This window comes from Dermochelys coriacea, chromosome 3 (genome assembly GCF_009764565.3).
Source record: "Dermochelys coriacea isolate rDerCor1 chromosome 3, rDerCor1.pri.v4, whole genome shotgun sequence".
In the NCBI taxonomy this organism is placed as follows: Eukaryota; Metazoa; Chordata; order Testudines; family Dermochelyidae; genus Dermochelys; species Dermochelys coriacea.
Window position 1 is genome coordinate 12,468,963 of NC_050070.1, and position 27,913 is coordinate 12,496,875.

General features: G+C 39.2%; 1 protein-coding gene across 3 annotated transcripts; it reads right to left on the minus strand.

Moving 5' to 3' along the window:
* TFAP2B (transcription factor AP-2 beta) lies at positions 1 to 27,913 on the minus strand. 3 transcript variants are annotated; one of them, XM_038397742.2, is made up of 8 exons: positions 27,678 to 27,859; positions 24,171 to 24,197; positions 22,634 to 23,092; positions 17,674 to 17,734; positions 9,572 to 9,791; positions 6,918 to 7,036; positions 4,063 to 4,204; positions 1 to 1,319 (listed from the first exon to the last, which is right to left on the minus strand). In XM_038397742.2, exons 1-8 carry the CDS (start codon positions 27,756 to 27,758, stop codon positions 1,019 to 1,021), a joined length of 1,410 nt encoding a protein of 469 aa, XP_038253670.1. In that variant the 5' UTR covers positions 27,759 to 27,859; the 3' UTR covers positions 1 to 1,018. The 3 variants fall into 3 exon arrangements, with proteins under 3 accessions (XP_038253670.1, XP_038253671.1, XP_043366053.1); XM_038397743.2 differs by lacking the exon at positions 24,171 to 24,197 and having other exon boundaries at positions 27,678 to 27,913; XM_043510118.1 differs by lacking the exons at positions 24,171 to 24,197; positions 27,678 to 27,859 and adding an exon at positions 23,208 to 23,485.

The following is a 27,913-nucleotide window of genomic DNA, read 5'->3' on the forward strand; positions in this document are numbered from 1 at the left end:
TTGCTAGCTCTCTCTCAATACACCCACACTATTAGAACAAATTAAATATAGATACATTAGCATTGTTGGGAATATAAACCCTTTAGAGGAAATTAGGATACCTTAAATATAAGATTAGGAGTTTTAAACAACATTAACCTCTTACTGGACCTTATTTTCAAATTTTGCACCCTAAGAACCACTGCAGTTTTATCATCAGTGCTAAATACCAAATTATACATATCTAGCTGTAAACACTGGTAATCTAAACAGAGGGTCTGTCTAGACCAGGAAAAGAGGGTGCCTTTTAAAAATTGAGTTAGTTAATTGGATTGAACTAACATGACTTGAAACACCCAATGTACTGTAATTAATGTAGACACTGTAATTAATGTAGAAACAGTTTAATACATTTACAATTCTATTAGCAAGTCATATTGTAGCCTTTGCTACCCAAACCAGCCCATTTTCTAGTCTAGATAGATCTGGAGCAAGATAAAATGAGGGCAGGGTTGGGAGTGAGGGGTGGTGATGCTAGGAGTGGAAATGTCCCAGATAATATTATTGGAAGATTTTGTTTTGTTTTATTTTCCCTAGTGTAGACACAGGACATTGTTTGATTTAAAAATAAGATAGACTGTACAACTGAGCCCCAAACAAGAACCAAAGCACTGACACCAAAGCGTTTCTCTGATTTCTTCCAATAAGTTATTCATTTCTTCCTTTTATTATTATTATTTTATTCCCCCCCCCTCAAAAAATCATTTTAAAAAAGGTGAGAACAGAAGTGGAAAAATCCTGGTGGTTGTCTTCAAATGTTCCGTGTAAGAGACATTGAGCCACTGTTCTTGCTCCATTGTGCGCCTCTGATCTTAAGTTATTGTCTTTCTTTTTATTATTATTATTTTGTCCTACCTAATATAATTCTTCCAAATCCCAATCCAATATTTTTAAAGCTAAAATTAAAACTGTTTTGTTTGTTTTAAAAGATTCTCTCTCTCTCTCTCTCTCTTTTATTTATTTATTTTTTCTCCTTTTTTCATTTTCTGTGTTTCTCTTCCTTGTCTCCAGTTTTACTACCTGGTCCTTCCCCAGATGTGTGCCTGTTAGCAGTGTTGTTGTTCAAGAACATCTTGTCCATGCCTTTGAGAGCTTCAGTCAGGTAGTTTTGGAGGGCTGTGAGGGCAGCACAGATAGCTGGGGCCCCAAAGCCATGGGTGATGAGGCTGAAGTGAGTCAAGCAGCTCTGAATGCCTGGTTCCAAAATAGGGCTGGGCCTGCTGTTGCCAATGGGCGTCCTGTCCTGGGCCAAGAGATCCGTGAATTCTTTACAAAGTTGCCTGCAAGGGTAGCAAAGAGAAGGAAAGAGAGAGAGAGAGAGAGAGAATCCAGAGTAGTCAGAGTCACTTCACTTCGATTAACACTTTGTACACAGCCTGAGACTTCCAAGGTGTTTGACATGCATTAAGACAGGCAGCTGCCCCTCTCATCTCACCTTCCCCCAACCACACACATACTAGGAAAATGTACTATAGTCATTTTACACATAAATGAACTAGAGTGCAAGGAGGTTGAGGGCTTGGCCCAAAGCCTACTGAAGTCAATGAAAGACTCAAACAAAGGCACCACAGATAATCGGTAGTGAAGTTGGATACAGAACTCAAGCCTCATAGATAGATAGATAGAAAGAAAGAAAACTGCTATCTATCTATCTGGAGCTTGATCCTGGTATTAATTATTATTATTATTATTTTATTTTCTCAGAGATGAATACTACCTGGCCTTCATGTGAATGCAACACCACCAATAGCCTGTAAATGACTTATTGAGATGACTGCTAAGTAGGATTGCTGAATGCCAAATGTAGTCAGGTCTTTCTCTTCCCATGAATCCTGAATGAACTCTTCCCATGGGTGGGGAGAGTGTTCAATGATGTAAGCCAAGAGTTGCAAAAGTGACTAGAGAGTTTGGGTGCCTCTGTTTTCGGAGAGTCCCGAACACTCACCTTCTGGACACCAGGCCCCTTTAGGATGTCTCAAGTCGATCACCCCCAACCTGAGACTCCCAAATCACTTTTGAAAATCTTGGCCTGTCACGTCCACACATTCTGTCATAGTCTCTAGTCTAGATGCTTCCGGGCCGTCTTGCACACAGGCAGCATTGTACAGATTCTGTGTGCCGGGTAGGGGTATTTCATATAATACCATGAGGGGTGGGGGGGGGGGAGTCCCCATGATCATCTGACTCAGATTCGTTCCTTTTAAAATCAGGTCTCACTACATCTGCTGCCACTCCTGGAATCTGCCTCGCTATTTTCAGACCGCCTGAGTGGCTTTTGTTTGTGCAAACTGCGCGCTCCCCGAGCAAAAAGGGAGAGCGAGCCGCCAGGTACCGTTTCGCTGGGGCAGCAAAAGGTAGGTTAAGACCTAAGCAACAGCCTTTGCCCGGGGCGATAAATAGATACCGCTGACGGGTTGCTGCTCTGCTCTTGCCCGGCCGAAAAGAACAAAAACCACCTTTTGGGGGGCAGCGCTTCAAAAACAGGGGGTTTGACGTTTGGTGCTTGTTTATCTTCGTAACAGCTCGTTTGCCACCTCGGAGGATGAAAATTGAATCCTTCCCTCTTCATTGGGTGGCTTCCTATGGCTAAACCTCCCTTCGCCCCACCCACGAGGCCCCCAATTAAACAGGTGCATCATCCCAGGCGAAATAGAAACCAGAGGGGAAATGATAATCCTCCCATACACACACACACACACACACAAATAATAGCAAGATTGAGGTAGGAGAGAAGAGTTCGTCTGTGATCCTCTGAAATTCCCGATGGGTTAAAGAGCTCAGAAAGTGGGGAAAGATAAAAGTCTTATCCACTAGGAAAGTGCAAAAAAGAAGAAACTTTGAGTTTGCAGAGCAAACGCTAATGAGTCAAACCCTTTAAAGCTTCAAAGAGCAAGGCAGAGTCTGAGAGCAGTTCAGGTTCTGGGACATTAATATCTTTTGACCCTGCGGAAAAGGGCAATCAAATTCCAATCAGGCTTAAAAAAACCCCACACATCTGGACAAATTTGAGTAAACGATTTTCCACCCCTTCATATATGTCTTTAAATTTTGCTGTCAGCGGAGCAAGGGACGTCCTAGAGCACTAAATAGCTTGGGTCTCGCCTGCGAGAGAGTTAAGACAGGGGCCACAGAGAGTTCACCACCGAAAACCTGAGCTGGCCTTAAAACACCAAACCATATAGCGCGAGAGCCAACCACAGGAGTAAATCAAACGAACTAGAAAAGCTCCTGCAAAAGATCCAGAGACCTAGATCTAGTGGCAGATTTACAAGGTTCCCCCCCCCCCCCCCCCGGAGCTACAGCTGCACATTTCTCAAGTCTGCAGGTGATGGACGGTGCACATTTTGGGGAGGGGAGATTGCAAATTATTTGGTCAGGGTATTTGATGGATAAGGCTGCTCGCTCTTGAAGTCAAGATGAGTTTTTCCTTTGACTTCAGTGGGAGTGGAGGCAAGGCCCAGCCACTCCTACACAGAGAGAGAGGCATGACATACACAAATAGAGAAAGAGAGGAAGGCACACACAAAAACAAAGAAGAGGAAAGAGAGAGAGCGCTGCAAACTCGTACCCAAGGAAAGAAACAAACACGGAGACTCCACACAGGTGGGGGAGGAGCAAGAGGGGAGGGGAGGGGGGGAGAAAGCTACACAAACATGGGGACACGTGCGCACTCACACCGACAGAAAAAGAGTCGAGCCACAGTGTGTGTTCCATGCGCACACAGCTCCAAAGACGCAGTCCCGGCACCAACGAAACGCCCAGACACGTAGTGTTACAGGTCCATACAATCAGACCCACGGCCAGGAGCACGCACAGAGCACAGCCTCTCCCCCACACACCGACCACACAATGGCCGATGGCAGCGAGAGAGAAGCGCTCCAGAGAGGGCGATCCGAGCAAAGCCCATTCGAGGAAGCTCTGCTGGGGTCCTCTGGAGAGCGAGAGCGAGCCTGGGCTGCGCGGAGGAGAATGAAGGTCAAAGCCCTGAAAGCAAAGCGGGCTGCGTGGGCCGCTCCTACTCACTTTGTAGCCAGCAGCATGTTCTTCCTGGAGTGGAGATCGCTGGGGTCCGTGTGCTGTCTGTTCAGGTACTCGGAAACAGCTTTGGCTGGAAACTCCGTTTCACAGATGTATCCAAAATCCCGAGCTAAGTGAACAGCTTCACCTGAAGAGAGATGAATAGCCTTTGATCATCGCGAGCCGGCACGGTTGTTTAGTGAGGAGGCTGACCAGAAAATGGTTCAACGGAGCCCGCTGGAATACACTGAAACACGTTATTGCTGGTGGTGCTAGTCACACTTTGAGAAGATCAGCTCAGTTTGGCACTGGAGAGGCGCAACCCCAACTGAATTCAATGACAAAGGCGGTTCCATTATTCTTGTATCAGTGTCTTTCAGCAGAGCACCTCCCTAGTTTTTGGCTGAAGGAGTCTTCACATGGCATACATTGTTTTAGCTCTATTGACTTCAGTTGAGTTTGGCGATTTACACTGGTGGCGGTTCTAGTCCCACATGCAGAGAAAAAGTGTGTTATCCATACATAGATAAACTAGACTTTCAAGTGTGTGAAAACAAAAGAGACGTCCTGATAGGTAAATGGACCCGGACTTTAAATGTGCAGAATAGGTTTGTATTTTCATATACCAGAAAAGTGTCCCAAAAGCTCTACCACAGAATATCATAGTGTGTGTGTGTGTGTGTGTGTGTGTGTGTGTGTGTGTGTGTGTTACACACATACACCTTAGTATAGCCACATCTGGAAAACAAAGCAGCCAAGTGCATTGTATCCACTGGAAAGTGCAGTTTTGCATAAGTCTGATCACAATGCAACAGTAGCTACCCATTCTACCAGCACCCTACCCCCCCACACAAAAAATCCCAATGAACGGGGACCTTTCATATGAAAAATAATAATTATTCTAACTATAATTCTAATTGGCATTTCCTCTGCCTGCCTGGTTTCAGGTTTCTACCCTCCAGAGGTTCATGTCATCAAACTCCTACTGATGTACTTTCTACCACAAGAAGACGACACAGTAGCTGAAGAAAGGGGGGGGAGGAGAACAGACTCTAGGGGGATCCCATCAGATTACAGCTCAACCCCTCTAGAATCAAGCATTAAACTCTTTAAAGCACCGCCTGCAGGACCACGAGGAAGACTTCTTACACGCAAACCAGCTATGTCTAATAATTCTAGTACCACATTATTTTTAACGATCAGGACTTACTTTAAAACGTCATGTAAAAAAAAAAACAAAAACCCTTCTCAATAAACACCAAAAAGATTAATCACACTGCCCGCCAAATGCTAGAATTTCAACTGACGGTTATTTCCCCTCCCCCCCCCACACACACACACTAAATTATGTGCAGAGACACCATCCTCACTGCTTTTTGTTAATCCTGGCCGGAGATGAGTGAAACATTTATGCTATAGGCAACATTATTTAAGAAGAAAAAAAATCCTATTGTCAAAAAACAAGATAAATCTAGAGCAGGTGCAACCTCCTATATGAGAAATAAATCAACAATTTACCTTAAAAGATTTCCTAAGTAAATCAGAGGTCAGTAAGATAATATATAATGATATAAACGTTGTATAGTTTTATATTATATTTATATATAGAACTCCACATACATTTGTGCTATGTGTCAACTTTTAAGAAGTTCTGATTTTGCTATTCATGTGAATGCATAGTTTTACACACACACACACACACACTGCATAGATATAGGTATGGGGTGTGCTTGGGTGCGTGTTTGAAATTATGTATTAATTAATACATATGAATATGATATCAGACCACCAATGTATTTTCTTACACTGTAAATGTTTATATATAGTGTCTAACTATGCATTCATAGTTTGATAGGCATTTTCATGTAATGTACTATATATATATATATATATCGTCAAAATGGAAACAATACTTATAACTAGAACGAATATTGTCTTGATTTTGATTTCACATGAGTGTATAATTATGTATTGCATTTGTAATTAAATCAGAAGAATGTAAGTTCATACATAGTACAAGTCTATCTGCACATGCATGAGATTCGACATAGTGTGTTATTGTACATATTGAATGTTAATCGCCTCTTTGTGTATGTATATTATAAATACATATAATTCATAGTTATATCCACATAATTGTTAGTTATAATTTCTGAAGAACCAATTTGCCCCAGAATAAATATAGTATTTCTCAAAAAACAAACCAGAGTCTGTGGATTCCACATTTCACGTCAAGTACGGGATAGCGTTTGTTCATTTAAGAGGAGGTATAACTTAAGTATTTCTTTCCCCCCCCCTTTTGTTTCTTTCTTCCCCCCTTCCCCTTCTTCTTAAAGAAAGGGCTCGTTTGTTTCTTTGTTAAACTTTCACCCTCAGGTAAACTGTACTTATAACTGTTAATTTGTAATAACTTCTTTCCTTTGCTGAAATAAAAAAAAAGTTCTTTATTATTTTCGTTCAATGGCCGTATTGTAATGTGCATCTGTCATAATTAAGGTTGGAAGTAATGAATTAGTTGAAGTCCTGGACCCAGCACAGACTAGACCATTATTCAGAGTAGGGAATGTGAATACTTGGATAACGGCAGAGAAAGTTTGATTCTGCAGATCTCACTGAGGCAAACCTGAATTCAAGACACCCATTGGAGTTAATGGGAGTTTGATCAGTGACTTCAGCGTGACTTAAATGGGGTCCTTAAAGTCTTAATTTCACCCAGTATTATGCATGTTAAACAGATCTTAATGCCACCGCTGCAACGATTTCCACTTAATCTATGAAACTTTGCAAAATGTCAAACTCCCAAACCTAAAAAAGTTTGGAGCAACCAATAGCGTGAAGAGAGCTTGCAATTCACCGCTTACCTTCCACCAGGGAGGTGAGTAAAGTGACATTTGCGGCCTTACGCCTGCCGGCTGGTAAATTCAAACCGATTTTTTCTAGCCTCTCTCTCAACGATCTCCCCCCATTTTTCGATTTGGCTCTGGAATTGCAAAGAAATTAACATTCTGATTAACCTCGGAATGTCCCTGAAACAAACTTTTAGACTGTGCAATCTAAAGACCACTGGAGCTTGAAGGGGTTGTAACTTGAGGTTAGCACATTGTGTGCGTGCTTGCTGGTACAGTTTGCTGAGGTTTGCTTAAATTTGACTAGGCTCCCCCTCCCCCTTTAATTTATAGAAAACAAATTAATAGAATGAAATAAGTTCTGTATAAACTGCTGTTACGGAAGAAACCGAATTGGTTCCTACAGCATAAGACGAAGGTGTATTAGGATAAGACTGTATATCTAGGTGGAAAGACAGGAGTATTGGATGAACTGATAGGGCGTACCTAGAAGAAGCATGGAAAACATACGGGAAATTGAAGAATTCAATAGATATTATACAGGAAATGTTGAACTATGATATATGGAACATGAATAATTAGTGATAAGAGTACCTAATGGAATATATATAGCAGATTATTGATAGGGACATTAAAAGGAAGACTGTAATATACATGGGAAATGCAGAGTTATTGTTAGGGCCAGGTATAGTTTTGTATAAATGGTTTTAAATCCGGGGTGAAATACTGGCTCCATTGACCTCAGCACGCCAGGATTTCACCCGATCTTTTATCGCTAACAGCTTTTTTAACTGTATACAAAGAATATGAAAGGAAGTCAAATCCTATTGAGAAGGTCTCTCTACCTAGCTTCTGGTGTCTCAGTATTTTGTGCCAAAGAAGATAGGAACCAATGGCAAGGTTGCAAGAGAGCAGCCATCTATATTTCACATGGTCTGAAATACAGATATTTAATCAAAAGCTTCTCTAAAAAGTAGACTCAAGATACAAAGTGAAGTCAGCATAGACCCTGTTTGGGTCCTGGGTCTTCTCCAGAAATCAATGAGGCTCGATAATGGTGTATGTGTTTAACCTTACTAGTTATATTTTTTATTTGAAATCTCTCTTGCAGATGTTCTCTTTGCTCCACTTTCTATTACAATGCACAGGCAGATTCTCATCTGTAAGCAAAAAATCTGGCTTCTTCTTTCCTATCAATATGTCCACATATGACACTCTGGGAGAAGGACATGGGCAGAAAATTACCACAGAGGAATGGGATTTGCTATGGGAAGGAGGACCAGCAACCTCAGTGTCTATTACAACAAAAGAAATGTTCTTTAAGGTACTGTTTCAGTGCTACCTCACACCAGTCAGGTAAATTTGTTAATACACACACACACACAGTTGTGTGTGTGTATTAACATTAATCTGACTAGTGTGAGGTAGCACTGAAACAGTACCTTAAAGAACATATCTATCTAGTGTGAATATGTATGTAAAATGGGGATAAATGTTAGAGCAATTGTGGTTAGAGTGGAGATTTTATGCATCTATGGTGGACATGTCCAGTCATTAGAAAGTATCGGGATAAAACCTGTAACTAAATATGACAAATTGGTGGATATTTATCACCAAATAATCCTTTGGTAGTCCTTCAAGGGCTGCCCAGTGGTAATGGTCACACACAAAAGGAAATGAAGAATTAATAATCTCTCATCTGCTGGTAGATGCTGGACTATTGGTAGCTTCTCTTTAGAAAAAAAATAGTCCAATCTTAGAGAATGGTTCAAAAACTATGGGAGGCTGTTTTATGAAAAAATTAACACACCAATTATGTACCAGCAAATTAGGTAGAGGACAAATAGATACTTAAATATTTGGTGACCTTTTGGTCAATATCAGACAAAGTACATTCACCTGAAAAAAAACCCCATCACACATGGGTCCATTTTTTAAAATATTAGCATTTAATAGACATGTCTGGTCCCTTAAGTATGTAAGTATGTGGATACAAAGATGTCACTAAATCAATAAACTCACAAGAAAGGATATATTGTAGGTGTAAGGATGCTCACTCTTTTAAATAGAAACATCTGATGACTATATTCTTGCATAATGTCTCTTTAAACAAAAGTTAGCTTTTGTAATGAATGCTTTGTTTCTGATATTTAATTGGCAAGGATTTGTAAACTTCTTAAAACTTCCTAACTTAAATAAATAAATAAATAAATAAAAATAGTGTTTCTTTGTTTTAAATCTCTGCTTCTTTTACAGGCAAAAATCATAATAGCTGAGCTTTCTTACCTATACTCCTGTATTCATAGGGAAGACCTTTTATTTAAATAGAAGCCTTCCTCTAAAATGTATATTTGGGTAGATGAATATATGTATTTTGAGAGAGAAAGAGTTGGGAAGAAAATGTGTGTGTGTGAGAGAGATCGATCCCTTATTGACCTTATTATGAGCTGCCTTCTCACAGTCTTGTACACTAACATAACTTTATGCATTAATTTCCATTTTTTTATGTTGTTGCTTATTTTTGGCCTTGCCTTGAGTTCTACACACACAACTACAAAATAAGAACAACACATATTTGCAAATGCCTTTACCATAGCATAGACTTTAGACAAAATGCTTAGTCTATGTATGTGTCTAAGTAAATACCCACATTTGCTGCAAGCCCTTACCTTCTAAGTACTCCTCCTAGGAGGGATGCATTCAGACACTCTGGAGGCGAGAGGCGTCTTTGAACTTCTCCCACAGTTACTTTATACTTCGAAGTGGAACTGAGCAAGGACAAGCGGCCAGGTACTGAGCAAAACACCTCTCCGGTATTGACTGACATTCCACCCAGGAAGCCATCTTTATTCATCATCAGAGAAGTAACAGATTTGGGAGGAACCGGAACTGGGGAGAGAAAGAAGGGGTGAGTGAAGGTACAGAACATGATGACACATAAGAGTACAAACTGACCAGACTGGCTAGTCTGACATCCATAGCATAGCTGAAGAAAAGTTTCAGAGTAGTAGCCTTGTTAGTCTGTATTCACAAAAAGAAAAGGAGTACTTGTGGCACCTTAGAGACTAACAAATTTATTTGAGCATAAGCTTTCCTGAGCTACAGCTCACTTCATCGGATGCAGAAAAGTGAATTCATAGGCCCAGAATTTCCTAGTAGCTACACCAATAAGAGTCACCGTTGCCTTGAGTCTACAGGAAATTGACCTGGATGGGTGATAATGGATAGGTAGAGGTGCAGTGGAGTACAGCTGATGTATATTGGTTTGACAATTTAAAAACAAAAACTATGTATATTATTAATGTATTTTAAGTGTATTTCTCCCTAAATTATTTGTTTGTAAGCCCTGTGATGCAGGCGTTATATCTTCTTGTGTAATGGACAGCTCCTGGCACATTGCTGGATTACAAGAATATTCATACTCCTCTTCCAGATACTTCTACTAATAACAATAATAACCAGTAGGAATACATCTCATGAAGTCAACGGAGTTACTGGTTTATGTGAGGGACTACAGAATGTAGCAAGGAAAGGATTACTTTATTATTGTTTGGGGCTTTTATTAAGACAGGCTTTTGCAACATAATTAGCACAATTATTTTTCCCCTAAAAACGTGCATTAGAAAATAGTCTGGTATCGGATTATTTAGCATGTTATTTAACAAACAGAAAAAAGTGGGACTATTCAGTTTCTAAATAAAACTCGTCTGATTACAGCAACAAAAATATATTAGGGGATTTTTTTAAAAGTTTTCCCCCTAACTAGTACCAGAAAAAGTAGTTAATTTCTCTCAGAAACAAATAAAATTGCTTGAGTAAAAAACCGAAGGACTTATAACTTTCTAATTCTTATAACACCAAACAGACACAATTAGGAACAAACACTTATTTTGCTAAACTAAAAATGAAAGCAATTCCCTCCTGATATGAATTTTGTTTACAAATCAACTTTAATAGCTTGTTCATAATTGTGTGTAACTGTTATGATTTACAGCAAGTGCTCTGATCAATCAACCAATCACTTTAATTTATAGGCAGCGTCGCTGCGTTTTCCCAGTTGTTTCATTTCTGCAAGTAATTGATAACAAACCATACTTAAGGTGTGGTTTATGCAGGAGTTAATAAGAGCTGACAGCTGCTACTGCTGCTTCAGTTTGGAATCACGGCGGCCTCATTCCCGTATAGATGTGTATTCCTCAATTCTAGATGTGCTGGTGGTAGTCTAGGGGGCATATTTTACAGAGAAGACTAATTGATTACACACCCCTGTACAGCAGAGTCTCCTTTGCAACATCGCATTGCCAGTCAATCAATTGCAAAACCAATTTTGCAAGTAACAGGTTCTGCTACACAAATATGCCAGCTATTTAGGCACTTCTAATACATGTCAGTTAAATCATAAAACCCTATTTATTTGCAACATGTCTGGAGAATCAACCCATTGGAGTTGGGGGGATATTTAAGTCGTCTGGGGCTGCTGAACAATAAGAAAGGAGATCCTAATACCTTAACAAGTGCTAACAACTGGGCAACTGCCAATTTTATAACCTCAATGTATGCAATAGACAAAACAGGGTTTCGCTGTTTTTATTATAAATTATTTCCTACCGCCAGGCTAGACTCCCACAATAAAAGCTCTGTAACAGCGACAACCCAAAACGCATGTAGATTTCATATATACATATTGCCTCAAATAGACTATATAGGGTCTCGGATGTAAACAAATTATTTTGAGTGGCTTTACTGTGGGGGGATCAGAAACTGAAACGGATTCCCATTTCGTATTATTCTGAGTAAGACAATTTATACATCTTCGAAAGGACGTTTCCAGCTTCTCAACTCTAGCCCGTCAAATAACTTGAAATTGGCACAAAAATGGTTATTAAAGAGGGACAGAAGCCCGATGCGGTTTTTCCATTGCTATTAATAGGAATGTTGTCATTGACTCCACAGATCAGTCAAATCCTTTAGTTTTAAGATGCTTTAGGGGTATATGTTTAAAAAAAAAAACCCTCTCCGCTCCCCTCCCCTTTGCGCTACATTTTTCAGTGAGATGTTTTACAAAGTCACTCAAGTGCCCCCATCAAGACAAAATCGAGTTCTTTTGAAAATAAATGAACATACACATGCTTTGAAATAACTAATCCTTTAAAGCACCATTAACAACTGAAATCATTTCACTTTACAATTTTCTCCACGCCAACAAACACACACAAAGGTTTTGCTACACCTTTCCAGTACTATATTTAGTGACTAGTTTATCAGGTCACTGTCCAGTGAACTGAGAAATTAAACAAGAGACAACAGTCCTAAGAAAATTTGATCTTCGTCTAAACTCACAACAGAGACAGCTGAACACATGATATGTTTAAATATATCTCGCCCAATTTGCTTTGCTCTTTTTGGAGCATTTATTACATTAGTTAACCTTTGAAATATGGTTTTAACATGTTCAATATATACTTTTCGTGCAAATTTATTTTGATAAACAAGTTAGTCCTCTTTCCTGTTATGCTTTGCAAACTTCTGCTATTGTTCTTTACAATAACTGTACAAAAGGGACTAGGTATACATCAAGATCACTTGAATATAATAATTCTAAACACATTTAGGGTTCTTACAAGCCTGTGAGAGCATATCTATTGCAATTTCATAGCTTCAGAGCTATGTCTTCAGAGAAAGTCTAATCTATACTCTATCTTTTTTAAATTACCTACCACTCCTAAAAAAGTGAGTTTACCATGGAATGGATTAATTATCTATCTCTATCCTTACAAATATATTAAAACTATTACCAGAGATAATATAAGGTTGAGATTTTAGAGGCTATGTGTAAAACGTTTGCTAATGCATTTATTTAAACAATTATCCACTTTATTCCCTGGCGTATTTTTACCTACATCTATGTGCTTTCTCAATCTGCTTTTATGTGTCATAATAATTGTCCAGAGAAGGACACAACACATGCACACACAAGTTTCTGCCTACTTCTTTCATGTTTTTCTTTGTCCAATTGATGCTGATCTTCTTGTCACTTTCACAAAATAGTTTTCTCCCAAACTCTTTTGCGTGTGTCTCCTTTCCCACTGTCCCTCAAAACCTCCCCTGGCCTCCATCTTTGGGGGGCGGGGGAAAAAAGTGATTCTCTTGGTCCTTTAGGCCCCATTGTCATTTCCCCTTCCATTTCTCTTCAGCTTATCAATAAACCGAGAGAGCAACAGTAGCCGCTTGATTTGTTAGTAATTATGAGCATACTGTTCCTGCAAACGGAATCTCTAGATGAGTGAGAACGCTTTAAAACGACAGCAGGAAATGGTAAGGAAATGGAGCATGGCAAAACTCAGCGTGAAGCTTTCAGTACTTTACATGTTTACAATTTTCTGTGCATACATTAAGGCTTAGTTTTTTTACATTTCTCTGTTGGGTTGCTCTACACAACTGCGTGGCAATGCAAAAACATCACCCACACACACACACGAATTAAATTAATAAATGGGATTTAAGTATTCAACATTGTTCCAGCACCGTCATTTATATTACAAGACAAAAACCTGGTTTAAAGAAATATTGATCTTTAATCATCTACACTGGGCAAAAAATAAAAGTATAATATCAACATTTTTGTCTACAGATCTCTAAGTATTAACTGGATTTGGAATTAGGCTTCGTTAGAAAGGTTTATGTCCATCATAACAGTCAATGGCTCGGTAGTGGGTGATTTGGTTTGGCGTTGTAGGTAAACTTAGAAACCCGATAATATATACTACCCCCTGACACTGAGACTCGATCTTTATTTTATAAATCAAGCAATCTATCTATCTATCTATCTATCGTGTATTCACGAGCTGATTGCAAGAGTTCGACTCCATTACTACACCTTGCAACTGAAGCTAGGAGTTAATTTAAGAGTGAAATCTATTACCCCGAAATTGTTTCCCATTAAAGTAAACGCGATAATAAAATACAGTTGGTGTTCCAGGAAAAGAACCAAAAATAAATAAATAAACCTAGGCAAATTCTTTACGTTACATTTCAACAGATTCAACAACTCGATCACCTGAAAAGCTGTAACCAGATAGCCTGGTTTTTAGTTAATCATTTATTGCTAGCCACTTCAGGAACCGAGGGGAGGGGGGATCTTATCCTGTTTGAAGTGAGTTGTAGCTCACAAAAGCTTATGCTCAAATAAATTTGTTAGTCTCTAAGGTGCCCCAAGTCCTCCTTTTCTTTTTATTGAGGGAGTGACTTTTTTAAAGTGCGAAGAGGCTCCTTTTGTGTGATTCTTGGGGGTGGGGGGGCTTAGAGCGTCTTTGCACTATGTTGACATATTCGGTTTAAAATAGCATTTGGTGCTCGTGTGTGTATACACAGAACATTTATAGAAATAGTTTAAAGTAAACACATCAGGATACTCTTAAGGTCACTGACTATGCCCCCAAAGTCACAAACATTGAACTTTGGACTCAGGGCACGCGAGCTTTTGAAAGAGGACAACTTATTTTGTCATAGATTGTGCCAAACAAATTACAACTGAGCTGAGCTGACAAGGGGACCTGCCACAGCCTTCTTTACACACCGAAAACCTCCCCTTGATTTCAGCCGGAACCTGGGTGTCAGGGAAAGTGAGGATAAACCCAAATAATACGTAGCGGATCACTCCTTAAAACTGAGATAAATCTAATATTAATACTCTTGATGATCATCATCATAGTCATTTATCTAGGCTTCCTCCCTTTCCTTTCCGCCACGCCAATCTTAATGGAACTAAGAGTTAAGAAAGATTTTTTAATGTCTCGTTGGATTTTTAGACTGTTAATGTGCCGCGTCCTTCTCATTATTACTTTATTGATTGCTCATTGACCAGACCCCTTCAAATCGTATTAGCCACCCTCTGCCAGTTTAGATTAGGAGAGTTTAAAAAGCACCTTTCATTATTTCGCCACCACTACCATCACCCCCACAGTAGAGTAGGGCTTGGCAGCTTAATGCGCTCTCTAATGGGGCAGCTAAGAGACTAGGGGCCACGGTCCCTGCCTATTGCATTAATAGCTCAAAGGGGGCTAATACAGAAAATTAGCCTTAAACGAGCTCTGGAGATCTCCAAATGAAAGACCCATTTATCACGCTGGCTACCTTCACTCCACTCGTTTGCTCTCTCTACTGGGAACAACTCATTTCCTCTTAACTAAATTACTTCAGAAATGTCAAGTAAGCCCAGATAGCAAACATAACAGGAGAGAGAGTGTGTGTGTGTGTATAATCTATTGTGTGGGATCAACAGGGATGATAAATTGAACAGTTCGAGATGATGATGATTATATTATTTTTACAAGGGTTTCTTCAGATTTTAGGCAAGCTTTCTGAAGCTATAGATAGATAGATAGATGACCATCGTTACCTCCATGGCACTCAAAGATCATAAAAAGTAAGCACTTATATCCAAGAGGATGGATGAGATATTTGTGTTAATAATTTAGTTCTATATCCTATCTGTGACATTACATTTTTATGAGAACGTTTTAAACAGTAAAATAACCTCTTTTGAAACAGGCAAATCCTTCAACCTTCCTCCTGTCCAGATTCCATTTGTCATCAAGTGTACTTTACTGGTAATAGTCAAGAGGAAAATCTATCTATCTATCTATCTAGCTATCATCTGCCAGCAAGAATGATCTGCGGGTCTTTGATAACTTATTTTTATTTCAAAGTACATTCCTATGGCTGCAAAGTGTTGGACCACAGCAAAACTCACACTGAACCCTTTCCATTTTGCACCTTCTATCGGTCTGATCCAATATCGTCAGCCACAGATATGACCCCATGTGTCTCTTCCCCTCTACCAGTGTTCAAAGAAAAACTTAACTCACAAAATTACACTAAAAGCTCAATAAAGCACAGCATTAATTCTAAGGGGGGAAAATAACATCCCTATGTCTTCTCTCCGAGAAAATGTCGGTATCTTTTTACTGATATGATTTTAAAAGTATGTATTTATACTTTTAAATAGAGATGTTATCACGCTAAGTGTCTTCTGATATAGACTAAGGTTAAGCATACACCTGTGGGTTCAGATGTGTGCACAAGTTCACATACACCCTAGAATTATCAGCATCTTCTGATCTCTCCCTCTTTCTCCATATATGTAATATAATTGTAAGTATCATTAGACGTGCTTAAGTGCTTGACACTGACTGCCTTTACAGCTACAATCACTGGGTATTGACACCAAATGTTCCTGCTACCCTTTTCACTTGAAAATAAATAAATAAATAAAAAAGGCCTGTCTTGACGAAGGGGGTCACATACAATACATGATAGTGTTCTGCACAGCACAAAATGCAAAACGTGCTTATGAGGCAAGGAAAATACGAGGGCAGATCAACGTTAAAAAGAAGGCTCTCAGCCACAAATCAACCACCAATTAATCGAGAACACCCAAGAGAAAACATTGCGTATGAGCGAGCGAGCGAGAGATAGATAGATATAGCGAGAGCAGACATTCGCAAACCGATATGTTACACACCTACACACACACACAGGCTGATAATCCATGTGAACTGAAAAGCTCAGAGCAGTTCTTTTTCTCAAAGCAAGACAATTCGCTGGTTCCCACAAAACCCTACGTTCTTCCACCACCAGTCATAAATTATGTTGTCAAAAGAGTTTCAGGTTTTCGTCCACCCGTCTCCAAAGTTATGATTGCTCGAATTGACATAATTACATTTTTAAAGGAAACAAACGATTGAAATACCTCACCCTGCCTTGAATTCTTATTCCATCAACACCCTTACGTTCTTTTCTTAATATTCTAGAAACTCATCCCTATTAAAGTATGGGTTTCATGTGCATTAGATGAAGAATAAACCACTGAAGATAAGTGCTGTTGCTACTAAACATAAGGGCCAGCATTGCTAAGCGTCAGCTCTAGTATTTAAAACTGAATCTAGAAATAGAAATTCCTTGGATAATTAAAGATAGCTGTCCCTAAATGTGCAGTGTGAGAGCTGTTTAATGTCTATCAGCATAACCCATACTAATAGCCCTGCATCTTCGAGTGACTGTCAGAGAAATGTAAAAAAATTAAGCAGCTGCAACACGCCCAAAATGAGTTATTGTAATTACATTTAATTAGTTTAATTAGTTAATTATTTTGCTTACAGCTGTACGAGAGATTGCAAACATTTGTTAATATCACATTCCCTTTACCAGTATGGGGTGGTTCTGCAGTTACACTAAATCATATATGCATATGCAGAATGATTTTTCAAATGAGCATGTTGGAGGGGAAGGTTGTATTTCCATAAGCATGTGTTTCTCACCCACCCCCTCACATTTGGCACGATTGGAAAACGCATAAAAGCCACACATGGAATCAGACAATTCTTAAGAGTCACACAGTGCAGATCAAGAACTACTAGAGGTGAAAAGTTAAGGTATATCCGTGAAAACTATTTTATAATATGTGTTGCCATTTTACACCAATATCAAAATAGGAATTGTTGGCAAATTCAAAACTTGTTGGCTGGTTACTTATTTTAAATCAGTTGGCAACAATTAAAAGAAATATTTAAGATAAAATATAATTATCTAATTCCTAGGCAAGAAAATACTCGTTCCTTTTAGCTCCTCTTTCCATCTATCTATCTACCTATCTACCTATCTATCACGCGTGTTTGTTTTCCGGGTAAACTAATTGCCTCAAAGTAAAATCATATCAGGAAGACATTACTACACAGTATAAGTTTGTCAAGCTTGTTGGAATAATCCATACCTTTTTTAATGACAGACTGGTCCAATAAGTTCATACCGCTGTTATTGGCATCTTCAACTGACTGTGAATATAAAAACATCACTATTCAAATTGACTGGATATTAAAGAATGGCGTACATAAATCATGTCATTCCAAACTGGAGTTTCGGTTATTTCCATTTATATTAATTCACTGGGGGAAGAAAGGTTTATTAGTATTATTGTTATTATTCCCCCAAATCGACATGGAAATGAAATTGTTCCAAATTATATGGTCTTATAATAAAAAGGAGGTGTGAAGCATATGGGGTGCAATAGTGTTTTTGTTATCTTATAAAACATAGATAATACATAGTCTTTTTTGCATTCAATAAAGCTTTATATTTCTTTCTTTGAAAATTTGGCAATTTGGTAACATCTCCAAGATCTAGTATCTAAATGACCACGATTAAGGACAACTTCGTTTTTTTATTATTATTAGGATTATGTTTTGACCCTGCTGCATCTTGATAACTCAAGGGCCATTTACTTTTTATATAGGAAGGTTTACATTATAGACTTGTAATTAAAGTTTGAGCAATTCAGAGTGGAGTGCAACACCCACATAGTATAGGGAACAAATACAGATTAACAGCTCGCACGGTTTGGTTACAAGTTAGAAGTGTGTGTGTGCGTGCGTGTGTGTGTGTGCGAGAGAGAGAGAGCTGGGGGGAAGGGAATTACACAGAGACAAAATATAAGAGCTATTAAATCGATTGCCTAGAAAAGTCACTCAATCTCTCTCCTCAACCTGTCTACTTTCACCCTGGTTAGAAGCACACCTGTTATTATGGCATTAACTTCTTTAGCAGGAAAACAAACAAAGATGGTTACACTGTAGCAGGGGCAAATGTTAGATATTATTTCTTAATATAAATGGTCTGATACAGAATCCCTCCTCAATGAGCAACAACAACCATCGGAGAGAATAGAGGTGACTAAAGAACCATTTCTAATAGATTTCAATAAGTGGTTCAGTTTTGTGGTCAGTTCTAAACTGCGGGTGTAGCTAGATAGATAGATGATGGGTGTACGGATAGATAAATAGACAGAGAGACAGATAGATAGATGGTTTGGGGTTTGGTTTGGTTTTTTTTTCCCAAAGACACATTAAACACCTTTAAGTCATAGAATTCTCCTCTTATTCTAACTTTATCTTTCCAAGTAGTGTCTTAGTTTATCATAATCAAGAGCTTATGTAAATATCCTTCTATTCTCAGGAGACCCCATCTAAGGTGGGTTATGAGTTAGGAGAAAATTATATTTCCAACAGCACATCCAAAGTGTGATGGAACAATAAACAATATTTCCTTGGATTCCTTTCCCTCCAGCCTCCTAATTACACCCCCCTTCCGCCCAGGTTCCTTTTGTCTTTTTTTTAACTCCCCCTTAATCAATAGGCCACATACCTACAGGGTATCACAGAAAATAATCGGGGAAAATATCAAATACAATTAGAAGGTCCTTCCTTTTTTCTCTCTCTCCTTTAGCAGCTTCTACTGTCTTCAACGAGACAGAGGAAGATGGACAAATTGTGCAGCCTGATGGAGAGCATCATTTTGCAACATGATGCTATAAAAATGGAGGCAAATATTAAGCGCCATCTTTCTTTCTTTCTTTAACCTCACCTTATCTCGATATTGCCTAGCTATGTCATACCTATATGTATGTGTATGCACGCCACTCGCTTCATCAGCAACGTGGGTTAGTTGTTGCAGTTAATGAGAAGACTCTTGTCTGATTTTCTATCTAATTACGCCCCCCTGCTGGGTTTTTGTACAGGATATTCGCGCAGCATGCTGGCAGTTAATAGTCACAGAGAGGATCGTAAAGATTTAATTAGGACTGCATGCGGAAACGTGGAAAAACAACTCAGACTTTTAATTACTAGACTTCTTTAGTTAAAAGTGATACCAGGGGTTACTTTATAAGAGACTCGGGTGTTTTGGTGCAACTTAACTTTCAGTGTCCCTAGCTTGCATACACAGGCCGGGATTGGGGCTGGGGGGGGGGGGGCGGGAGTGGAGGAAGGGAAGGAGTAGAGATTGTAATGGGGGAGATGATGAGTTTCCAGCATAAATTTAGCAAATCTGGAGATGTATTTTTGCAAATAAACTTGATAGCACTCACCCGTCTTAAACATCATCTCCTTACCCAGCAGCTATAAAATAACTGAAATACAACCCACAGAGTTTGTCATTTATTTTGCAAACTCTGGATGTATATGCGTGTGTGTCTGTCTGTCTGTGGGGGTGGGGGGAGGGAGGGTTGGTTGCATTTCTTTCCTGTAGCTTTGGCTATAATAATGAATGAGTTCCCATCAGGTACAAAAGGTGCTGATCCCCTAATCAATGAGGAATAAGGATGAAACTGCAATGGCTATTTTAATTTATTTTTTCTACTACGGGAGGCATATTTGTTTTCAATGTGAAGATACTTTTTTTCTCTGTGCATATTTGTCGGTTGTAAATTGCAGATTGTAAACCTCATTCGTCGCAAAGGACAGCAGTGTGCTTACAATAATAGAACCCTATGTTACAACCACTTAATTATGTTCCTGGACAACGGATTACACATGGCCTGGACTTGGGTTTACATCATATCCTCATTTTCTCTCTCTCTCCCTCTGCCAACCAAACACAAATTTATGAAATTTATTTAATCAGATGGTGTAAGAAAAAAAAACTTTACTCAAAAAGTAAAACTTTGTGAGTAACCCCCCCTGAAAAATATGCCTCAAGGAAACTTTTTTTTCCCCATAAGGCATAGAAAGTAGGTGTATTTATCAGCTAAATAGCATTTTTTTTTACCTATCCTAGAAAAAAGTCCATATTAAGAATCACATATTAAGAAAACCGCCCACTTAACCTGGCTCGCAATCACAGATGGAAAATAATAGAAAATGCCTGTCAATAAATACAATCCCATCACCCCCTCTGTGCCTATTTATACTAATTTGCCGACGAGCACTTTCATCTTCATAAATTATGTCTTGGAATATTTTTTTTTCAGTTTGAGATCCAACCTTTAAAAATCTTTAAGTACCTGCCTCATTCTTCCAGTGCACTATCCTGTATACACATTATGCACAGAATTCCAAAGATAGATTCCTGCACGAAAATACCCTGTCTGCAAAGCCCCTTTAGCTATTTGGATGAGTAATTCAGCTACAACACAAGCTAAACTAGCTCCTCCATACTGTTGGCTATGGATATATTATGTTGTTTAGAAAATGACCATGCGACATGCCCCTTATTTTTATTCAGTACTTTGAGCCTTATTGAATCAGCAGAGAAGCTTAATAGAAGGATTCCTTTAGCTTTAAAAAAAATGCTTGAATGGGAATAACTGTATCCATTCTCTATCTATCTATAATAGAAGCACAACGAGTGTACCAGCTAATTATGTCGTTTTCTTTTGGCGTTGTAAATGACAATGCACTCATATTTTCTACACCTTTTTGGTACTAGATATAGAGAGATAAGGGATCCTATTCTGTTGTCCTTACTCAGGGAACACCCCCATTGCCAGTTTTGCCTGAATAAGGAATGTAGGATGAGCCCCATAAAGCCTGTTCATATAGCTCAGGGAGTCCGCATAGGTCTTACAAATACAGTTTTAAATCCGTGCAATCAGATGCTCCGACTGCCATCGAGTTCAGAGAGAGCAGTAAACAAATACCAAGGAAAGCCTTTTCTATGATCATCGCAAACACGAACGCACAAGGGTACAGGGGCGTGCGAGTCTTTAAAGTGACACCCGAGCAAATCAAATTTGCAATTCTCCCCTTCCGTGGATTATATTTTCAGCAGGCTTGCATTTTTAAAGCTGGACAATAATAGGTCTTCTGTCTAATAAACCAATTACTCCTCATGCTTGTTTGGTACTTTTATGGTGAACTGGGTGGAAGCCCATTTATTTTAGTGAGGCATTTCATTTTAGTGAGTTCTTTATTCTCCTTTTTGCAGATCCCTCCCTTGCTATTTTTAAAAATCCGATCAAGACTTTTAAATATCCGCAACGGCAACAAAAAAGCAGGAAAAACAACAACACCAGCAACCATCAACCCTCGTGTAAAATGTGGGCCGAAAATCATGCATCCACCTACTATGGGAGCTCTGCGCTAGTAAGATCTGAACCGAGCCATTCTGAGTGAAATTGTTATGGGGGTTTTGTTTTAAGGAAATAGCCCGTGATGACTTTGGCTGGGGAGTGAGAGAGCGAGGAAATATTGTACCTCAAGGCCCATGAAACTCCATTGTTTCCCAAAGGATGGAACAGAACAATTATATATGTTATTGATATAGATAGATGGAAAGAGAATACACACACACTATTTAAAAACAGTGCCCGGTGCAATCCTTTTATATATCCTTGATCCTATACACAGGGGGCTTTGGTTTTGTTTTTTTCCTAACTGGTAGTAATTTTTTAAATTTGTTATTCTGAAAGATCTCACTGAAATCCCCAAACTGCAAAGAGCTGGTTGGGAGACCCATATTTCACATGGCTTAATATCTGAAATAAGAAAAGCTTCCATAAACTTTATCCCTTTTCAAAATGCCTAGATGATTCAGAAACGCCTTTCTTTCTTTCTTTCTTTCTTTCTTTCTTTCTTTCTTTCTTTCTTTCTTTCTTTCTTTCTTTCTTTCTTTCTTCATTATTGTAGCTTTCATCTTGTTAATGTAAATTGTGAGGTGAGTGTGAGAAAGAAAGAAAGAAAGAAAGAAAGAAAGAAAGAAAGAAAGAAAGAAAGAAAGAAAGAAAGAAAGATTATTTTAAAGAAAAATATAAGTAGGGAACGACACTGAAGAGGCAGGGGGGAGGTCCTTCCGTTGTCTAATTGCTATGATTCATAATTGATCATTGTTGACTATGTGTCTGCCAGCTGCTAAGACTTCTTCAGGCTCCCTGGCAGTAGGAATGAGCAGGAACGCCTTACCTGCACGTCCTCCATTCCTGGGTGTCCGATGCCATGCAGAGAAAGGCTGTCTCCCATGCCGGAATCCAGGCCATGGTGTGCCGAGTGAAGGAGAACATCAGGCCGCCTCACTGAGTGGTAGTCCCGCCTGGGGTCCAGTCCCGAGAGCTGAGGCAAGGCGGCCCGAGGCTGTGGCAGCAGTGAGCCGGCTTCTGATCCCACCTCTTGCCTCTGCCTTTGTCCCCAAGGGTGCTGCTGGGGTTGATGCAAGGGGTTTAGGGAGTAAGGGTCATTGACATGGGAGTACGGGTCCTGGCTTTGGTGGTAAGGAAGAGGCTGGTAGGGGGGTGGGAAGTAAGGCGGCTGGAAATCCGAGGACGGGGTGTGAGACAACGGCGGGGCGCTGGAATAGGGTCCCTGGGAGACAGAGCCCAGCTGGGACAATCTGGAGCTGTGGCTGGGGACTCCATCATGCCGGTCCTAAAAACAAAAATGGGAAAGGAATATATATATATATATATATATATATATATATATATATATATATATATAAAGGAAAGAAAAAAAAAGAGGAAATGAAAAACAAATCACTCACCGCAAGATAAAATAATATATGCATTTAAACTGACCCCTTAAATCGAAATATTCCAGCATTTCCCTCTCCTGATCATGTAAGTTTCCAAGAATAGGCGAGAAGGGGGAGGTGGGAGAGAAATATACTAAAATGTAATAATTTAAAATGTCGGAGTGGTGTACTCTGTGTATGTGCAGTTTGTGGGGCTTTGATCTATTCTCTGGCTGCCTAGCACCCCTCCAAACTACAGCGTATAAAGTTTTCAAACATCTAATCACTCCCCGTCACCACTAAACTCTGGTTAAAAAAAAAAAATCACCCACGCATTCTGCCTGGGAAGGTCAGAAGAAATGTTGCCATAGTTGGAGGACGAGGAGAAGGTGAAACTAAATTTAAAATGTGGCTTTATGTAAAGTAGCCCTCTGGGATTTTTTAAAAAAATAAATACATATATAAAAAACGTTAAACATCCGTCCTGAACAAATCCAGCCACTGTGATTTCTGCAGCAACTTCGAATGTATTTTATCCCTTTCAAATATTATTATACTCCAAAGGGTGGGGGGTGATGGGGACATTAAAATAGTAATTAAAAGTCTTGCTGTGTGTAGGGGGGGGGGATGTGAAAGTCTTCACAGAAAGTGTGGGAGAGGAGTTTTGTCCAATTCCATCCTAGCTGAGGCTGCAAGGCTAAAGTAAACAAGAAAACATCTAGTCCACAAAGTGGTGTCCAAATCCCCACCAGCGATGGCAAAAAAAAAAAAAAAAAAAAAAAAAAAAAAAGTTTTCCTCTTCCCCCCAGCTCAAACCAAGAACACACAATGCAAAAAGGAGAAGCAGCTGCAAGCCTCCTCCAATTATTGTGCTAAATTACCAAGCCAAAGGCGTTCAAGAGAGAGAGAGGGGGGGAGAGGGAGCGAGAGCGAGAGAGAGAGAGAAAGAGAGAGAGAACATGCAATTCTGGTACAACATGGATCCAAACTCACCATGGCGGAATAGGTGTGGACTAACATCTGGAAATAAAAAAAAGTCTTGTAACAGCTACAAATAAAAGAGTGGTGCTGATAATAATAATAGTAATAATAGGAGAAAAATATCAAGGAGCTCGGCAAAGGGACGTGTTGGACACAGGAGAACAGCTTGAGGTATTTCCAAGTCTAGCCATCAAAAATCATCATAAAAAAATTAGCCAGTGAGACCCCCCCGCAAAAAAAAGAGATAGAGATTGGAAACCTATGTAGACATCTATGGCCCCCCCTCCCTCTCTGGTTTTATTTATTTATTTTTTATTTATTTATTTCCCTTTGAGCTTCCAGATGCAATCCTCTTCAACCCAAGGCTAGGCTGAGACTGCTCCGATGCCCCTTCCTCCCTGTCCTCCCCTACGCCGCCTCATAATAATTGATATTCATGACTATTAATATTACACGACTACTTTAAAGGGAGAATGCAGGACCAAATGGAGCGTGAAGCTTGCAGCCAGCTCGAGAGCTCCCCTACCATTGTAAATGACGTTCATTCAGTGGAGAATTACTAGATGTAATCAGACGAGGGGGGCTGGCAGAAGCCGAGTTGGGGGAGAGAGGGAGAAGGTCGCGGGGGGGGGAAGTTTAGCAAGGAAAAGACATAACTTCAATTAACTCAGGCAGAGAAAGAAGTGTAAACTAGACACTGCTGGTTTGGAGCAAGGAAGTGCTATGGAGCAATGCTAGAGGCTAAGAGAAAAAAAATCATATTTCCTTCTTTTACATTTAATTATGCATCCAAATAGGAGTATCTGATTGCCTTTGGTGCTTTTGTTCATATTATATATAGTTGTAAACTTATAACGGGGGAGGGGAGAGCTTTCCTGATCCTCTCTTCAAAAATAAATATATAAACTATTCAGCCTCTATAATGTGTTTATTTACAGCGGCAATTAAGGACTTTGACTGAATGTTGTAGATCGCATTTATTTGTAAAAGCAAAATATCTCAAACGTACAAATAAATCAGTGTTAAGTCGGGTTCCATTTAATTCTCCGTGCTAATTTGCCCCCTAAATATGCCAAAAATGCGCCCAGTTTTCACCCAGATGTAAAATTTATTCAATGAATTTTAAAGGATACTAAATTTATAGTTTCTAAGGCAAAGCCAGGGGCGATATAAAAACCCTTTTGATGTTTCAGGAACCCGTTCAACTGGCCTGCCTGCCATTTCTGTTAAAGTTCAACTTACGTTCCCTCCTAAAGAGACCCACACTTCCCAGAGCAAGTTCCTCTCCCACTTTTGTTTTAAGAACACATCCATTTAAGTACATAGGGGTTTTTTAGACCATACTATTAACTATAAATCAGAGAGGCAGAGAGAGAGAGAGAGAGAGAGAGAGATTTAAAATAAACCCTGGAAAGTTTCAATTATCTATCTATCTATCTATCTATCTATCTATCTATCTATCTATCTATCTATCTATCTATCTATCTATCTATCTATCTATTATACGATTCCTAGGGAAAGTAGTAGGTTGGATATTTTTTGTTAACTCTAGGCATTACAGAATCGCTTCCCAAGCATCACAAACTCAGAGTATATCATGTTTCAAGACAAAACACAAACAAAATGCACCCCACTGCTAAATCCCCTGCATGCAAGATAAAATATACCTACAAGTATGAATAAAATTTAAAGCAGGCAAAGAGCCTTAATAGTGTCCTCTGGAAGAAAAGAAAAAAGAGTCCAGAGACATATCTACCTCTGGATGGCTGTTATTGTGAAGGGCAGATCATGGCTTTCCACTTGATCACTATTTGCTTAAGGAAAAGCAGGAGTGGGATGGGGGGGGGGCTGTTCGAAGGGGACAGAGCTGTGCCCGCGCTGATACTAATTCTGCATATGCTGGATTTTGCGAGCGTTCAGTTGATAATTAGCCTGACGGGAGCTTTTGAGAGTTGAGACATTCCTTCTAACGGGAAGACAGCTCCCCGCCAGGATCATAGGACTGCTTAAAGAGCGCACACGGAATCGTATTCACTACGGTTTTACTCTCAGGCATGAGGCACTTTGATAACCTTTGTACATTTTATCTCGATCACTTCATTTTATAAAAAGAAAAGGAGTACTTGTGGCACCTTAGACACTAACAAATTTATTAGAGCATAAGCTTTCGTGAGCTACAGCTCACTTCATCGGATGCATTTGGTGGAAAAAACAGAGGGGAGATTTATATACACACACAGAAACACTTCCTACAGATTAACATGTCCCTTCAAGTGATCTTTCTTTCTTTCTTTCTTTCTTTCTTTCTTTCTTTCTTTCTTTCTTTCTTTCTTTCTTTCTTTCTTTCTTTCTTTCTTTCTCTCCCCTTCAGATCTCTGGATTAAATATTAACTCACTTCCAGAATTAAATCCTTAAAGGCTACGACTTTTGACCAGCCAGCCCATGACATGGTATCCGCTCCACAGACTGCAGGGAACAGGGTTCCTTTTTTTGGACAAACACACTCCATACAGACTTTACTGCTAAAACAATCAATCGGCACCATATCCTGCCGTTTGGAACAAGTTCTGTTATCGCAACAAACTCCACTGTACTGAAATTGAAGGGGGGGCCCTTCTTAAAATCTCCTTAGCAAAAGTGCTGCTCACATTTGCAAAGCAACCTCACTCCCAAAATAATAATAAAAAAAAAATTAAAAAAAGCGAGCGGGACAATACAGACGGCTTTTCCTTACACGTCTTTTTCCTTTCTGCGAAAATGTAGTCGCTGTTTAACTTAAAAGAACCAAATGGACTGAGCATACTTTTAAAAAAAAATCCAGGTCATGAAGCAGTAGAAAATTAGCAAATGTTTTACATTTTTGCTTTTGAGCCTCAAAAATCAAAGCCTTCTGAATAATCCATACAACTTTCACTGTTCTCTATTTCTATGTAGCTACCTCTGACTATATATGTGTCTATGTGTGTATAGATACTGATGTATATATATATTTCAGTGTATTTATAAAAAAATCACACAGATGTATCTTATAAGGAAGGCACAATAAGAAAAACAAAAACCTCAGGTTGCTCTAAGATTGGAGCTGAAAATAGGGAAAAAAAAACCAAAACAAAACCCACAAATGTATCAAAGCATAGGATTACAAGATTGTGTTTCCTTTCTTAAACTTTTTTTCTTGACATTTGTCCGCGATTAATAGAATTATGTTTAATTGGAGATTTAAAAATCAAACTTTTGCCTTTAAGTTGCCTTATCCCAACCCCCAGATCGTTTCGCTGATATTTTAAATCTCATCAAACCGCTTTTAAAAAAAAAAACTGAATAGAAAAAAAAGCAAATAAAGAAGCATATGAACATTTATTCTGGGTTTCCTGAACGTATATGTGTGTTATCTATATAGCTCTCCATATGTATGCACCTATCTATATATGTATTGAATAAACGTACATATAAACATGTAGATGTATATTTATATACTGCATACATATCTCTCACACACATGCATATTATATACTCACCTCATAGATATCTTCATACTTGACATTTTCAACCAGTTTCCAGAGCATGATGGCAGGCTGTTCTCTAGGAGGTGAGTGCATTCATGTGAAGAGCAGATGTCTGGATTCTCAGTACTTCTCTGTCTGTAATGATCCATCTATAATTGGAAATGGGGGACAGACAGCAAATCCGACGTTCCTCTTCCATCGCAACTTATATCTGTTGTCTGAAACAATAGGCTGCAGAAGTAAACCTC

Excerpts from the sequence above, each read along its gene's own strand:
- TFAP2B (XM_038397742.2), bottom strand. The coding sequence starts at position 27,758 with ATGCACTCACCTCCTAGAGAACAGCCTGCCATCATGCTCTGGAAACTG. Across the intron at positions 24,198-27,677 it reads AGTATGAAGATATCTATGAG|ATGTTAGTCCACACCTATTC; the intron begins GTGAGTATATAA and ends TTTTATTTCCAG. Across the intron at positions 23,093-24,170 it reads TCCACACCTATTCCGCCATG|GACCGGCATGATGGAGTCCC; the intron begins GTGAGTTTGGAT and ends TTTTGTTTTTAG.